Source organism: Centroberyx affinis, unplaced genomic scaffold (genome assembly GCF_046629955.1).
Source record: "Centroberyx affinis isolate AG114_WGS23_722 - 3 ecotype Tasmania unplaced genomic scaffold, CSIRO-AGI_Caff_v1 ptg001845l_1, whole genome shotgun sequence".
Taxonomy (NCBI): Eukaryota; Metazoa; Chordata; class Actinopteri; order Beryciformes; family Berycidae; genus Centroberyx; species Centroberyx affinis.
In genome coordinates, this window is record NW_027280224.1 from 13,138 (window position 1) to 30,534 (window position 17,397).

General features: G+C 41.5%; 1 protein-coding gene across 1 annotated transcript; it reads left to right on the forward strand.

The window, feature by feature from the left end:
• The first annotated feature begins 2,044 nt into the window (after positions 1 to 2,044).
• Positions 2,045 to 12,245, forward strand: ovol1a (ovo-like zinc finger 1a). The gene is made up of 5 exons (XM_071529863.1): positions 2,045 to 2,597; positions 8,645 to 8,886; positions 9,707 to 9,925; positions 10,637 to 10,781; positions 11,868 to 12,245. Exons 1-5 carry the CDS (start codon positions 2,498 to 2,500, stop codon positions 12,206 to 12,208), a joined length of 1,047 nt encoding a protein of 348 aa, XP_071385964.1. The 5' UTR covers positions 2,045 to 2,497; the 3' UTR covers positions 12,209 to 12,245.
• Positions 12,246 to 17,397: the final 5,152 nt, after the last annotated feature.

Below are 17,397 nucleotides of genomic sequence, written 5' to 3' on the forward strand. Positions count from 1 at the left end.
GAAAGGTCTACTCTACAGATATGCTAAGAGGAAGTGGTAAAATGCCAAGTATACTATTATGTCATTTGTCTTTTCACTTTTACTGTTTTTCTACTGGATTTTGCGGTGTGGAGGCACTTTGTTGACGGTGCTCCAGTTGACTTTGTTTGTGGGATTGTAGCTTAAAGGGAAGGTCCAGTGATTTTAGAGGTCTTTCCTATTGGTCACTAACCATGTCCACTAGTATAACATTCAAAACATATTTAGATCAGAGTTTTTGTCTCTGAGAAATCAGCACCAGCCTCCTGTTAGCTTTTGTTAGCAACGCTAGTGCAAGTCAATGGAGTATGAAACCACTGCCTTCAAAATCCCTTTCGAGTGCTTTGAGACAGTTATATTACGTAATCTTGCTATTATTAAACAGCAATGGAGGTGTATGGAATGGCTTGCAATTGATGTTAAGAGTTATGGCTTCATACCCCATTTAGTTGCGCTAGCATTGCTAACAAATGATAATAGGAGTTGGTTGCCAATTTCACAGAAACACAAGCTCTGATGTAAAAACTTGTGGCACATTCTAAGAGGGGGCTTGATTAGTGATTAATAGGACAGGCTTATAAAATCGCTGAACCTTCCCTTAAATGAAAAAGGAAGGAGTTCCAATGGACTTGTCAGGCAACATTTTAAAAAAGCTTTTATTTTGTGGCTAGTTCAAAAACATTAAAAGCAACTCCAGCGTCTTTCAGCCAATGGTGTGGCCTTTATCAGGGAGCAGCACACCAAACTGCATGAAGAACCTTCAGCCACAACAAGGACGAAACACACTGGAGTTGTTTTCAATATGTTGTTTTTTCACACCAAAAAGTGCCTCTGCGTTCTTTCCTTCAACAGAGAATTTCTCATTCAGGTCACAGGACTGTAAAAGTCTATTTCGACCCTATAATCACAGAGGCAACAGGCCTACGATAAGGACGACTTGCATAGACCTGCAGGGAAACCCTTTTATCATGCTGCCTGCTCTTATATCCATACATTTACATTTTCGTTATGCAGCTGACACTCCTATCCAGAGTGCAAATAATCTGCAGCTCCATACTGCCAACATTAAGCAACCAAACAGTAAAGAGTGAAAGGGTTAGAGTCACAGCACTCTGAAAACACATGTAAAATATATATATATATATTCCTGTGACCCGAGAGTGGGTCAGCCTGCTTTTAAAGAGCTGCTAACCCTAAAAAAATGACATCAGTCTGGGTTTCAATGGAGAGTTTTAGTGTCCCATGATGGTCTAAGTGCTGTTTCAGAGACTTTTCCACCCTGACAAGAAGAAAATTCAAAGGGAAACACTGAATACTTGTAATATTTTTGGCATGAAAATGGTCAAATTGTCTCTCAGTGCAAAATATCTGCTATCAGCAGCTTCAGGCTAAAATATCTGCCTTCCAAGACCCATATCAGTCAAACCCTATTCTATTCTATTCTATTCTATTCTCTGGGTTTAGTTCCAACTGTCTTCAGGATGTAGTAAAAAAAAAACTGCACCCATCTGTGATTAATAATGAAACCTCATTCATAGTCAAACCTTATCCAGAGTTTTGAATGGTGTGTTTATGAGGTTTCAGGGTAAAGTGTGTGTATGTGTGTGTGTAAAGTGTGTGTATGTGTGTGTGTGTGTGTGTGTCTGTGTGCACGTGTCTATATTGTAGAATTGCCCTGCACCCCCTCTCTCCGTTTCGCCCTCTCTTCTACTTGTTGTAGCACTATCCTTTCCACCGTTTTCTCTCGTCCCCACCTTAAAGCGGAATGAAGAGGTGGAGAGAGAGAGAGAGAGAGAGAGAAGAGAAAAGAATGAGAGCGAGAGAGAGAGAGAGAGAGAGAGAGAGAGAGAGAGAGAGAGAGAGAGGAGGCGTAAACCGGTTCAGCAGGTATACAGAGGCCTAGCCCAGGCTCTCCGGCTTGTTGTCACCGTTATTTCTGTCACGCATGCGCGCTGGCGTCCGTTTCCTGCTTTTTTAAATGAGTACCTGTGCTGCTTTTTGACCCACCTCTGTCGTCTGTGTGTGATCGGGATACGTTATCTGCCTATTTGTTAGTCAGCTCTCTCTCTCCCTCAGCCACACACACACACACACACCCGTTATTTGACGGCGCTGTCGGTGTTATTCATCTTACCTGTCCGAGTTGCTCACCTGAGCGGACTCACCTGTCCCGACGCCGAGGGACTTTTCTTTTCTGTTTTCTCCACTTCAGCGTTGGAAAAAACAAGTTCAGAGAAAGGAACGAGGGGAAAGGAAGGAGATTAAAAACGGTGCAAAGTTTGCGAAAAGAGAAGAAAGGTGGAAGGAGGAAGGAGAACGGGACCGATACCTTCCGTTTTTTTTTTCCCCTCGCAAGGTTTACTCAAAGAGGCGTGGGACGACTTTGGAGTCGTCTTGTTATTTTGTGACTTTACTTGAATTGACTTGGTGAGCGCGAGGCGGTTTGTCCACCGACCGGAGGACGCGGAGTTAATTGAGCATGCCGAGGGCCTTTCTGGTGAAAAAGGCGAGTGTTTCGCCGGGGAAGCGGAACTGGAGCGAGCTCCCCGACCATGAGCGAGGCGACGTCTACATCCCAGGTGAGTCCACGCCGCTGTAATGAGCCATATTTGTAGTTAATGCGGTCCCAAAGTAGCGGCGAGTCCGACTGGCTTGGGTCTTAAATGCGTCTCGGGTGCATTTGAACACGGATTCGATGCGGTTTTTTTTGGTCACCCGCGGGACTCGGGTTAACGCCAGGTGTAACGGGGGTCGTAGCCATTGTAACGGGGCGCCGAATAACGGGAAACCAGCGGGCCGTGAAGTGAGGACTTCATCCCCGCTGTAGGCCTAAGCATTTGGGGAAAAGTTATGGATTTTCCTTTGGGGTTAAGAGTTTTGTTTGCTTCATTGCCTAGAATGTTTACAGTCAGTTTGGATCCAATAGGGGAATCTAATTGTCTGACAGCGTGGCTGTTTGCATAAGAGGCATATTTTAAATCTCAGAATAGACCAGCTAAATATGAATGAAATGAATCAGCCATATTAAATATATTATGTTAACGCTACAGCCAGTATATTCGTTGGAGCTCTGTTGAACTTCTTGATAGGCTACCTGTCATTTCCCACCTGTGTGTGTGTGTGGCGGCCTAACCTAGATATCACAAGGGCCCGTTGCTTTTCTCATATCGACCTTCAACCCCTGATTTCAGCTTTCTTCCTTGTGGCCGAGGCTGCCTGCTGCAGTTAGAGAAGGCTTTACATTTACTGACCAGTCCTTCAATTATGGCCTAATGACATGGGGCTTAAAACGTTATTCCAGGGACGTGATTGGACTCTTGATTGGACTCATTAATTGGACATTTACTTTCTGTCACTTGTGTAGACTTAAGTTGTCTTCATCACATCCCAGAAATAGACAGATATAAGATATGACAGCAGGGAATTTGGATATTTCAGTGCGCCAGGGTCTTATAGGAAAATACATTTTCTGATTTGGGTCCCTAGCTGAAAAAAGTGTAAGAGCTGATATGACTGTCGTGTGCAGCCAATTTGAGACTGCATGTCTGCTTCACCTACAGGCTGTTTACCATCGACTTTGCATTAAAATAACCCAAGAGTCTCGGTGTCTCTCTGTCTGTCTCTCTATGTCTTTCTCCCTCTCTCTCTCTTTCCTTGAGAACAATCCCCATTGTTGCCATCGGCGGAGTTTTTATTGTTAGGCCACATCGGTATCAGATAACAGCTAACGGACTACACCCTAACCTAACCTCTCTCTCCCTCTCTCTCTCTCACTCCCTTCCCCCCTTCCCTCTCTCTATCCGGCCTCTTTCTCTCTCTCTCTCTTCATCTCATCACCGTTAACTTTTAATCATTGACTTTTACATCCTCTCGAGTGTTTGAGACAGAAACAGTTGGATGAACTGAGCTGCCGCTACTTTTCGTGTGGATTAGACTTGTGTAAGAACTGTTAAACAAACCTGATGGATAAAAAAAAAACCCCACACATAATAGAAACACTTGAGCATTCTAGGCTTACTTTTTAGGATCTGTGAAGTTGTGGAAACTAGTTTTACGCATAGAAAACAGGCGACTATTTTCTACACTGTAGCGAAATTAGCTTTTTCACACTTTTTATGGACATCTTTAAGCTGTGGTTAAACTATGACCTCCAGTCGGTGATCATCATAAGGCAAACAACCATCAATATCAACAAAAAACAGTTATTATATTGCCATAAAAGTGCCAAAGTATGCCTTTATGCCTCAAAAACCCACTTTTTTGTAACTTGCATCATTTTGATGCTACATAGTCTGATGTCCGCTATGAATTCACCTCATAAAGATGCATGTCAGCCTAAAGATGTGGGTGAACTGAGTCTCGGTGGATCTGGTTTAAAAACATCAGAACTCATCTTTATAATAACAAACAAAATAACTGCGTAATTATACGCGCAGGCACTCGCCACCTAACTAACCCACAGCAACGGTCTCACCTACAGACTGGTATGTGCCGTTACTTGATGTACCTGCCTGACCTGTGTGTGTGCGTGTGTGTGTGTGTGTGCGTGTGTGTGTGTGTGCGTGTGTGTGTGTCTGACACTCACACACAGGTATGATAATTGCTCTCAGAAACAGGCGTGTTGAATAGTTTTAAGAGGCGCCAGAATGCCACCAGTTTGGCCCAGTTGTGTTTTTTTTTTGGTTTTTTTCTTTCCAAACTCTTAATCCAGAAACATGTGGCAGGGCCTGTTCCTGCTGTTTCCACCCGGGTTATAATCTGTCTGAGTTTCAGCTCCAGGCCGAACTGACTCTTTGGTTGTGTAAATTTATGGTCTGGTTTAGCCTGTCCACCTTCTTACTGCCATACTCACATGCATTATATGGCACTTATTTAAACATATATAGCCTACACACAACTCATATTGTTTATTTATTGTGTAAGCTAGTAGACGTACAAGGATCCGCATTAGCTGACGCCATTACAATCAACTAGTTTTCCTGGAGTCTACACATGATGACATCACGTTACATAAAAGAAAGAAACATATAAAGTAGAACTGAATTGAACAACAAAAAATACAGACGGTAGGCTGCTACTAGAAGAGCAAGACAAGCTGGCACTGAACCTACTTATTTATAGGCTACATACCACTAATTAATTAATGATATAGGACTATCAATATATCTAAATGTTCATTAATTAATTCATTATATGATCGATATGCATGTATGTTGATCTATGTGCCTGCATTTGAGGTGTGATTGGAAGGATGAGATGCGGCACATTTTGCTCTTTTTTCATAAAATAAAACTGTATTGATTCGCCGTTGGGAAGTGAGATCGTTGCAGCAGGAACACTAATAGGATTTGGCAGGAGAAAAAGATCAATTAAAGCACACAAATAGATTATAAAATAGGATGTAAACAATTGAAGGGTTCTGTTATCCACATTTTTTCGGTAAAAGTATGTGTAGAAACGTATTTTTTCTTAATCTCACATCTCCCCTTTGGTAAATGAAGGCTTTAATGGCAAAATCCAAAATGATATCCTTTTTGAAAAATAATAATTACCTGAAAATCATCATTCAGTAGGCCTATTTCCAAATTGCATCCTCACAAAGTAGCCTAACGGTTATTAACTTAAATGCAATTCTATAATGAGCTGTAGGTTATGCCAGAATTTTATAACAGAAAGTGTTATTTTCTCCGTTTCAAATGAATGAATGCAGATTATTTGGGGGTTTTATTATGAGAGTAGAAATTACAGCGTGTACTTCCGTGGCTTTATCTCGTTAGCAGGACGAGGCCGGGTGCGCGTGCCCGCTGCAAGGTTAATGTTTATTGGACAGGAGGAAATATAACGGACCCTACCTATGACTCTGCAGCCTGGTGGGTGCTACAGAGAGTACGCCTTTGGCAAACACACACACACATACACACACACACACACACACACACACACACACACACTCGCTCACAGTCTTTGTTGTGTGTGTTTGATAAAGTTATCTACTGGTTGTTGACTCTTTCTCCAAGCTGAGAGATGTTAAATGGGTAGCAAGTCAAAAAAAATATTAAAGAGCACGTAGAGGGTTCAATACAGCTCTCTCTCTCTCTCTCTCTCTCTCTCTCTCTCTCTCTCTCTCTCTCTCTCTCTCTCTCTCTCATACACATTCACTGGATGGAGTCTTGGAAACACTGGGGTATTTTGAACCCCCTACTCCACCCCCCAACCACACACACACACACACACCTCATTCACCAGTGTGTGAGGGAAAGGAGGTGAGATGAGATGAAATATCAAACCAACAGGAGGCAACACAGAAACGTATCACCACACTAAGAATAAAGGATACAAATAAACGTTAGAAGTATACCATAGTTAAAAAACTATATGGCCACTTTTACATTTTGTATAGTAAATAAACCACTAGATTACATCAGATTACACAAATTCTCTTTACCCTGTCGAAAATGTAAACATCCTATAATACATTTTAGAGGGATACTGCACAAATAGTACAGCAAAACTATAAATCCTGACAGGGAAATATTATAGGATCACAAAATGATACCATAGGAGATACAAAATACTATAAAAGTACTGTAAGACCACTATACAAACTGTTGAGTATCACAGGCACACTATAGATCAATACAGGAATATTATAGTAGCCTAATTGATCAAGTTCGAGTACTTGAAGTAGTAGGAGTAGTAGTAGTATCAGCAGCAGCATTAGTAGTAGTGGTAGTAGTAGTTAAGGTAGTAGTAGTAGCTGAAGTAGTTAAAGTAGTAGAGATGGTATTAGCTGCAGCAGCAGTAGTAGTAGTAGTTTACTTGGGTTAAAGTAGTAGTATTTAAAGTAGCAAGATAGTATTAGTAGCAGCAGTAGTAGTTAAAGTATTAGAGGTAGTAGTAGTAGCCTACATAAAGTAGTAGATGTAGTAGTAGTATTAGTAGTAATACTTAAAGTAGAAGTAGTAGTAGTAGTAGTAGCAGCAGCAACAGCAGTAGTAGTAGGCCTAGCTAAAGTAGTAGAGGTATTAGTAATACTTAAAGTAGCCTAGTAGAGGTAGTAGTAATACTTAAAGCAGTAGAGGTAGTAGCAGCAGCAGCAGCAGTAGTAGTAGTTAAAGTAGTAGAGGTATTAGTAATACTTAAAGCAGTAGAGGTAGTAGCAGCAGCAGCAGTAGTAGTAGTTAAAGTAGTAGAGGTATTAGTAATACTTAAAGCAGTAGAGGTAGTAGCAGCAGCAGCAGCAGTAGTAGTAGTTAAAGTAGTAGAGGTATTAGTAATACTTAAAGCAGTAGAGGTAGTAGCAGCAGCAGCAGCAGTAGTAGTAGTTAAAGTAGTAGAGGTATTAGTAATACTTAAAGCAGTAGAGGTAGTAGCAGCAGCAGCAGCAGTAGTAGTAGTTAAAGTAGTAGAGGTATTAGTAATACTTAAAGCAGTAGAGGTAGCGGTAGTAGGCCTAGTAGTAGCAGCAGATCCTTATAGGACCTTATATTATTTGTTATTGAAATATTATAGGAATATTAGAGTCATACCATAAGTACAATAAGTCCCCTCAGCAATATTATAGCGATGTTTCTTGACCCAAATATCAAATCAACCAAATCCACCGGAGCCAAATGGACGAGCTTCACATCACAGTGAACCGTTAGCTCTGTTGGTTTCTACCTGAGTCTGTCATCATCTGGATCCACTGCTGCCATTTCCACCGTTTTAGCTCACTGTGGAGCTCCATTTGCATCTACATTTGAGTTTTATCTGATTGAGGCCTTGCAGAGTCAACTGATTCGTTGTCTTCCCTGAACCACACCTGCCTTTTGGCTACTGGCATGCACACACACACACACACACACACTCTCACAGACACACACACACACCTGTTTGTTGTAGACCCAGTTGTTCCTATGACTATAGAAACCTCTCTCTCTTTCTGTCTCTCTCTCTCTCCCCTCTCTCTCCCTCTCTCTCTCTCTCTCTCTCCATTAGTGGTATTTTGTTATAGTGTGCTCATACACAGAACCACATAGACACATACACCCACTTGACACACACACACACACACGAAACACACACACACACACACAGACAGGGGCATCCACCCCTGCGGAGGTGGATTGTTTGAGGAAGGTACAGAGCTGGTGCTGCAAGCCTGTCTGGTCAGACTAGTCTAACGTAATGGGAGTGTGTCTGTCTGTCTGTGTGTGTGTGTGTGTGTGTGTGTGTCCTATTGTTTCATGCGGCTTATGTCGCACGCACACCCACACACACACACATGCACTCGCTCTCTGTATCTCTTTCTCTCTCAGTGTTTGCTAATTAACAGATTGTGCAAATATAAAACCATGCATGCATGCTGGCTGCCTGTCTGTACTATATTGTGAAATGCTATAGTACATGTAATCTCTATCTCACTCTCTCATTCTCTCTCTCCCTCACTGTCTTTCCTTTCATTGTCCCCCCGTCTCTTTCTCTCTATCCCTTTTTTGATAGTCAAAGTGATTGTTTGCCATAATAAAAACACATAAACATCGACTGTCAATTGATTTTTCAGTTAAACGATTTCGAACAATCATAATAATCTCTTCTCTCTTTCTCTCTCTCTCTCTCTCTCTCTCTCTTTCTCTCCCTCCAGTCTCCATCTTCCCTCCGTCCGTTCTGATGACGGAAACCGAAGCCAGCCCTGCCGAGGCGACGCCGCTGTGCCTCACCAAACACACACACGCTCCCTCCGACACACACACGCGCGCCGAGCTGCCGTCGTGCACGGTGCTGGGCCGGCCCCGGAGCCCGTTGCCGCGGGCGACGACGGAGGAGAGGTCAGACGTCAGGAGGAGGTCGCAGGGCGGCTCCACATACGTCCGATCTAAAATCAAGGTGAGGAAACAAAGCCAATGAGCAGTAAATATAAGAGTTGTGAAACTGAGGAAAAACGATTTTAAAGTTTATCTCTTGTCCCAACAAAAGTACTGTTGGTGCAGAAGTGGAGAGTATATCATTTAAAAGGATTTATTGGTATATTTTTTGTTGATATGAAATCCAAACCCATGTCACAACCTTTAAAACAAGAGTAGTTACTGCTGTTTGCTTTTGTTGGGTAGAGTAGTTTGGGTTGTTTTGGTTTGTGAATGTGATATAAGAAGCGTAGTATTCACACCTCAAGCCTTCTCAGGTTTTCTTAATTTCAAATATTACTATGCTAATGCTTCATCTGCTCTACAGTCGAGATGAGCTGGGAGGGATTTTTTGGTACTATAACTGCAGGCTTTGTTTCCAAAATGCTAAGAAATATCTCCTGATGTAAGTTGCTATATTTTGCAATATTTAAAAATCACAGATGGTTACATCCTCTAAAACATTGTTATTTTGTAAGTAAAATAAAGACTTAAGATAGCTAATAACTTCAGCTAATAACCTCAATAATATTCAATAGTGAGTTTTACTTTTCATACCAGCAATCATTTTGTCAGAGTAGGTGGCACATTTTTCAAGTGGTGTATTTCTCATTTTGGAATGAAACTCGTAACTTTGTATTTCCTTTATGATTACAGTTAAGTATCAGTTGACTTTCATCAAGTTTAATTTGAATAGTTATGAATAATCAGAATAATCTCTTTTTCCTCTTTTCTCTTCTCCCCTCACCCTTTCTTTTCTTCTCTCTCTCTCTCTCTCTCTCTCTCTCTCTCTCTCACCACAGGTAACTACAGGGGAGTTACCCCTCGACTCTTCTCCCCCTCCTCTGTCTCTTCCTCCTATTCCTACCCAGCCCTCCTTCACCTCTGATATCACCATGACTCCCATTGCCTTGACGACAACCACCGCCACCCTGGCAACGGTCTCCGTGGCGACCAGATCGGCGGAAAGTCAAAGTTCATCATCAGGGACGACAGGGGCGTCAGGGGCGTTCATGTGCCAGGTATGTTGATAACTTTGGAAAAACGTCAGTTTTGCTGAAGATTTGAACATGATTTAAGGATCTAATCAGAGATGTGACCGAGTCAACTTTGCTCAAGTCCCAAGTCAGTCTCAAGTTTGAGGCATAAGTCTCAAGTCAAGTCCCAAGTATAAATGTAGATTACCAAGTCAAGTCCATGTCATTAATGTCAAGTCTCAAGTCTAAATGTCAATCTAATATCTTAAAGAAAACGAAATATCTAGGACTTTTCAATGCAATATGGTTTAAATAGGATAAAAACTTGGTAAGAGCATCATGAGTTTGATTTCTATAATCAGTTTAAACCTAAATTCAGTCATTCCATACAAATTCAGAAAACAGAATTTAAATTCAGTCGTCTGCTGGAACAAATCTCATCACTTTCAATCTGAGTCATTTACACAAACACAAGATCTCAAGTCAAGACTTTAGAAACCTTTTCAAGTCACCAGAGTACAAGTCAAAGTCAAGTCCAGAGTCACCAGAACCCAAGTCAAGTCAGGTCTCAAGACTTCTCTTCATGCATCAAGTCAAGTCTCAAGATATTAAAACTGGGGCTCGAGTCCAAGTCATGTGACTCGAGTCCCCACCTCTGGATCTTATTATTAGAAAAGTTTTACTTCATTTTTCAGTTTTGGAGAAAAAATTTAACATAAAGGCAATGGACCCTGACCGTGTTGTGGTTGTGTTTAGGTGTGCCAGAAGAGTTTCCAGTACCAGCGGATGTTGAACAGACACATCAAGTGCCACAACGACACCAAGAGACACCTCTGCACCTTCTGTGGCAAAGGCTTCAACGACACCTTCGACCTCAAGAGACACGTACGCACGCACACAGGTACAGGAGGCAAACGTCCCACACAAACTTTCATGTATGCATGAGAGCATGTTACACACACTTAAACACTCACACAATGCACACGCAGATGAGGGATGCAAGCATTACCTCCCATTTCACACACACACACACACACACACACACACACACACACACACACACACACAGATAAGCCTTAAGGTTAAGATAGCCTTAACCTTAACTCTTACCCTAACCTAAATCTAATCCTAATTCTAATTTTAACCCTAAACCCAATTCCTAACCCTAAAACCCTAAACTAGCCCCTTAAAGGATAAGGCTGGTGTTTTTTTAATGCATTTCTTACCGTCAACAAATCCGATGAAAATAACAAAATCAGCAATGATTTTGTTTTGCCAACAAGTCTCGTCCATGTAGCCGGTGCCCAATGCAGCCATGTCCCAGCAGCCATAGAACTCCACTGTAATAACAAAACGATTAAAAACACGTCAAAGAGCCATGCCATTGCTCTGGGCAGCATATTTCTTAGCATTATGCCGACTTTTTCCTCAAACAACTTAATAAGCCAGCTGTAGACACGTTTGCGATCTCAGGAAAGTAGTTCCGTAGCACCGAAAATAGTCCCCGGCGTAATGAAGAATTTGTTCCCATTTGATTTGGTAATAACTACAACAACCTGACATTTCGTGGTAACAGTTAGCGATTTTTAAAATGGAAACTATATCTTTGTGAGTTGTATCTCAAGGTTTTTAGCTTACAATTGGAGACAATGACTTCCGGGTTGAAGGCTAAAAACGGTACGTGGGAAGTCAGAAAGTAACGGTAGTAGAGCAAACGCATTGTTGATTTTGTTATTTTCATAGGGTTTGTTGACGGTAAGCAATGCATTAAAAAACACCAGTGTTATCCTTTAAAGCAGTGAGGACCATCTGGAATGACCTCACTTCCAAAATGTCCTCACTCCGAAAGGTCTAAAACTCAAACTGGTTCTAACACGGCTAGAAGTACAAGAACACACACAAACACAGAGGTAATAAACTTGAGAAAGCATGTCACACACTTGCACACCTTCACACACACTCTCTCTCCATGCGTCTCTCCCCCCAGGAGTCCGTCCCTACAAGTGCAGCCTGTGCGACAAGGCCTTCACGCAGCGCTGCTCCCTGGAGTCCCACATGAAGAAGATCCACGGCGTCACCCAGAAGTACGCCTACAAGGAGCGACGCAACAAGCTGTACGTCTGCGAGGAGTGCGGCCACACGGCGGGGACTCAGGACGAGCTGCTGCTGCACCTCCACTCGCTCCACCCCAACAGTCCCTTCCTGAAGGGCAAGGCTACAAGGAGAGGAGGAGGAGGAGGAAGAGAGGAAGAGTCCGGCGGAGGATCCATGCCGGGTTCTCCCCAAGGCGTCGATAGCGATGATACCACTGGGTCAGCAGGGCAGTAGAGGGAGATAGGATGGAGGGATGGATGGAGGGATGGATGGGAGGGAGGGGGGGAGTGTGAAAGGCTGCGAAAAGACGAACCAAACTGGGATGGATGATGGAGGGATGGATGGAAGGAAGGGAATAATGAAGGGAGGGAAGGATGCAAACGTTTGCCAAAAGACCAAGCAAAGCAAGAGTGGGAGCAAGACGGATGGATGGATTCATTAATAGATGAACAAATGTACGGGTGAAGTGATGAAGTGATAGGTGGATAACAAAAGATTAAGTGAGATGACTTGGCAAAGGGGAAAACAAATGGATGGATGGATAGATGGATGGATGAATTGAGTCATGCATTGAATATATAGGGACAAACTTCAAAGGAAATCACGCACCAAATAAGGCCAAGTCTGACATTCGATGGCATATTTTACATGAGATTATGATGTGTATGAGATTATTAACATATTCTTCACACCATTTGGGTATGTCTGGCAGTAGCGACATTATTTTCTTCCTCTGTTTTGTATGTGAATATCGCCTGTGGGATTTTCTGTACAGTGAAAAAGTTTTCTATGAAAAAAATACTTTATTCATTAAAGGGAGTAATATATTACATCAGAATGTATTTTGTTTTTGTTTTATACATTGTCAATATTATGTTTCATACATATTGTTTGGGAAATTAAGAGCAGTGTCTTTACTTTATGTGGGTAGTTGGTGGATGTCTGCATTGAGTAGTCTCAGTGGGCCAAGTGCGTAGCCTTCTGGTTTGAGGTTACCTGCATTAGCTCTGCTAGCTGAGCTGTAGACTGAGAATAGCTGGTGTCCTGAGGCCAGCTCAAAGGTGACATACACATACAAATGCACCTTCTGGCAGCCATGTTGGAGGTCCTCAGCTCTTGGGCCAGCTCTTGTGAACAGCTGATTGCGCTTCTAAACATACAATGTGACTGTCTCAACAGCTCTGAGTAGAAATGGTTCATTTCTGTGCTGTTTTGACTGAGAACCGATCATTTTATCAGTTTTATCTAACCGATTTTGAATTCAGATGTCAGCTTGTTAGCTAGCATGGTCAGCTGTCACTGTTCTGTTAACACATCTGAATTGCACACTATCTAACAGTGAGTAGAAGCTAGCTTTAGTAGTGGCTAGTAGTTGCATGTTAAAATGAACATTGGTTGCTTTGCTAAATTAGCTTCCCAGCTAGTTAGTTAGCTATCTAACAATGCCAAACACCAACTGAAGGCTACCTGAGCTGACACTTCTCTATAACAGTAGCATGGGCTAAAGACAAGACAGTTTATTGTGTCACAGCAACCTAAAACAAATCAACCTTATCAGACTATTCACTTTTACTTAACAGTAGGCTACTGAATTGACCTAAACCCGCACCACAAGCTCTTTCAGGTACCTCTCTTTATCTTGCCCGGATGTTACAGATTTAGACATTACTTGTGCACAGCCAATTCTCCATTGGACCTTCATGATGGCGCCAGGCATTGTTGCAAGGATTTTGATTCACAGGTTTGATCCTGTGACAGCCAGTGTGTGCTGTCGTGGCGTTCTTGAGCAAGACACTCACCCCCTAGGCCTACCTGTTCACTCATTTTAAATTGCTCTGGGGAGAAGTGTCAGCTACATTCCTTACAGTCACTTCCTCACTTCAAAGCATCCAAATGTCAACATTTGCTCTTGCCAGTTCAGAACCTGTTAGAAATGCTCGGTGTGCATTGTACTGTGGGATTGGCCTGGAGGACTGAATGTCCGCTGAATGTCCGCTGTGCCATGCTGATTTAGGCAGAGCTAGATCAAGGGCTTGGCAAATGTTACAATTGCCCACTATACTTATAGCTAAATCCTGGGGCAGGGTTGTAGTATTGAGTCCCATCTCAAGAATCCTTTCTTGACATCTTGGACTCGTCTCAGTTTCGTCCCTATTTTAACTCAGACTTGTCTTCATCTCAGCCACTATTGGATGTTGACTCAACTTTCTTCCTCCTATCTAAAATCTACCTAAAGATCAATTTTTCTCCACCTGGTCCACCTTTGTGTATAGTATAGGCTACTGTCCTCAAACCTAGATGCATTGATTAGTTGGATGTTGAAGGGTTTAGTTCTTGCAGACAGAGCTACATCTCTGTTGATCCGTCAACTCAAAGCACTATTTGCAGAGACGTACACTGTTTATTTCTATTTTGAACTTAAACAGGACTTCATTTGTTATGATCACCGTCTTGACTTGGTCTCAAACCCCATTTGGACCTGCTTGACTTGCGATCGATGGGACCTGGTCCTGGAATTGATTTGGACTTGACTAAGTTGGTCTTGACTGCAGCCCCTGTAGTGGAGTGATGATATACTGAGGTTTTTAGTATGGCGTCCTCTGGGTTGCTTTTACACGTGCCATATTACATTCCCAAATTAATGAATAAACCGACTGCTGACTAGGAGCAACTCAAACAGTTTTTTTTTTTTTTTTTTACTTCACATGAAATTGATTTGCCAAACTCTTGTCTGGCTCAGATTGTGGAAGAAAGTTGCACAAGAAGAATGACTGGGTTTAAAAAGACGGTGATGTTTACATGACTCCTATCACCACTCATTTCCAGGGAAATGGATTATTTTGTTTGCAATTATTTTTGTCTTATCAGTAAGCAGTTGACCAGCAGACAGACGCTTCAGTTCAGTCCTTAACAGATCAGCAGTCTGTGCTTCAGGTTTGGGTGCAGTTCACTTCCAATTCAATGAAATCGGTACGTGGATTACTGGATTTTCTTCGAAATTAAAAAAACTGGAAATTGTTTGCCATTAACAGTTTCTTACATCTAAGCTATAAAGAAATTGGTGAGAATGAAGGCTCTATCACTATAATGTGAACTGATGTTTCAATTTACACTTTGAACTAGGTAAATTAAGAGGATTGAGCCCAGCCATGGTGTGTGTGTGTGTGTGTGTGTCTGTTGGTGCATGTGTGTACAACCTATGTCATGCATTCCATTTTATTCCTGAGAAGTTATTTATTTTGGAGATGTATGTTTTCTGCAGAACAGTTTGTAACTTGGTGTATGTGGGGTTTTGTATCATGTAAATATTTTCTATTGACTTCTGTTTCCTGTGTGAATGTCAAAGTGTCTTTCTTTTGCCTTCCAGCCCAGAGAGCCAGCTTGATGTTGTAACATTAAATGTGTCTCCTTTGACTTTCAGCATCTGTGGTTCATTTGTATTCAACACTGAAAGCTAATTATGCATTAGACTGCCTCTCCAAACTTTGTGCGTGAATGCACGCTAGACAGTTATTAATTACTAATTATGCTATGTTTTGCCAAGCTTTATGTATGTATGTGTGTGTGTGTGTGTGTGTCTGAGATAGAGAGAGAGAGAGATAGAGAGAGAGACAGAGAGAGAGGGAGGTTGTGGGTGGAAGTGTGAGGCTGAATTCCTGGTCTCTGTTGGGTCTTGTTGGAGGAATCCACTCCCAACACACTGAAGGTACCTGGAGGCAAATTCAAGTGACAACCAAATAACGGTTCAAACTGACTGACACTGATTAAATAAAAGAGGCGTGGAAGTCATTTGGCCCTTTGATCATTCGGACCATCCACCCTTATGGCTAGGCACGTGTACAATGTACAAAACCTATTTGGTCATTTGGACCACGTATTCTTTTGATTAAAAGTACACATGTCACATGTACATATCAGAATATGTTTGGAGATATGTTTCAAAATGTGGAAATACTTACAAAAATGGCCAAGATAAATGTATTGCACATGTATGGACAGCTCTCTGCATATACATTTTCTTCCTATGACAACACATGGGCCTACATCCAATACAATACAAGCATCCAATACAAGTATATACCACATTTTGGCCATTCAATATATATATATATACACATTTCATATACACATATATATATATGTATATGAAATGTAGTCGATTTAGGTCTGTTCATGTAATTCATCATACATGTGGAATTTGAATTACAAATTCGGAATTTGTGATCATATAATGATCATTCATTCATTTTTTCATTCATTTAGTATCTTGCCTTATTTATTTGCTTGTCGGTCAGTATGGTTATTTATTTATTGGTTTGTTTATTTATTTATTTATGCGTTTATTTATTCGTTAATACATCCATCACAGAAATGTTCTTTTATGATTTTCGCCGCTAGAGGCCGCTATTAGGTATTTTTGCCTTGTGCCCCTCCTTCCTCTCCTGATCACGTGACTTCTGTCAACAAGGAACAGAGCAATGTCTTTGAATACAAGGCGCCAGCTGCTGTAATTTCATTGAAAGGTGAGCACATTGCCATGCACATACACGACGGAGCTCCATATTTCACTGCTGCAACTTTCTACACATTTTGTTAGCTTCTTTCTGACTTGTAGAGTCAGTGGGTTGTGGTGCAAATATTCACACAGGGCAAATTGCTATCTATCGCTAACGTTAGCCTGTTAACTTGCAGGCTACAATTACTTTTATTTACATTAAGTTGGCTAACGTTAGCCATCGTTGCTTTTATCACAATGTTTCCAGTGGAGGCTGGTGACTCAAAGTTGAGCAAGGCATAGCCTCGACAGGTGCCGTTCTTTCTTGTATGGAAAGATGTTAAGCCAAACTCAATTCAAAAAATCTTGAAATAATTTTTCACATGCTTATCGGCGAACGAAACACACATCTTAGAGCATGACTCCACGTTGTATTTTGACTGAAGAAGACCGTGGGAAGAAGGGGTGAACCAATTATAAAACTTCAAATTGTATTGAAATAACTGCTGCTTTGTGTTTATGGTACATGCCGAAAGGAAGAGTGGGCCCTAGCGATTTGTTCAAGGTGTTCACTCATGTTCTACGAGGCATGTGTCTTTGCCGATATGCAAGACAACATTAAATAGCCAGATTTTTAAATTGAGTTTGTCTTTCCAAGACGTAACTGTACGTATCTGGGCTTGGTAAATAGTTTTGAAGGGTATGGCTTTACTCCCATACATTTCAATGTAATTAAAAATTTGTTAGATATAGGCTATGTTTCAAAATAGGTTACACAAAAATTGGCGAAAAGGTGAATTTGTAGCCTGCTGCATGCGTTCAAATTATATTTTGTATAAGTTGCAGATGGGTTATCAACAGTGTATAGGAAGAAAATGTATTTCCAGTGTTCAAAATTATTTTTGAACGTTCGTATTTTAAATGTATC

Bases quoted from the DNA above. Each gene is read 5' to 3' on its own strand.
- ovol1a (XM_071529863.1), top strand. From the start codon at position 2,498: ATGCCGAGGGCCTTTCTGGTGAAAAAGGCGAGTGTTTCGCCGGGGAAG. The intron at 8,887-9,706 runs GTGAGGAAACAA...CTCTCACCACAG, and splicing joins ACGTCCGATCTAAAATCAAG to GTAACTACAGGGGAGTTACC. The intron at 9,926-10,636 runs GTATGTTGATAA...GGTTGTGTTTAG, and splicing joins CAGGGGCGTTCATGTGCCAG to GTGTGCCAGAAGAGTTTCCA.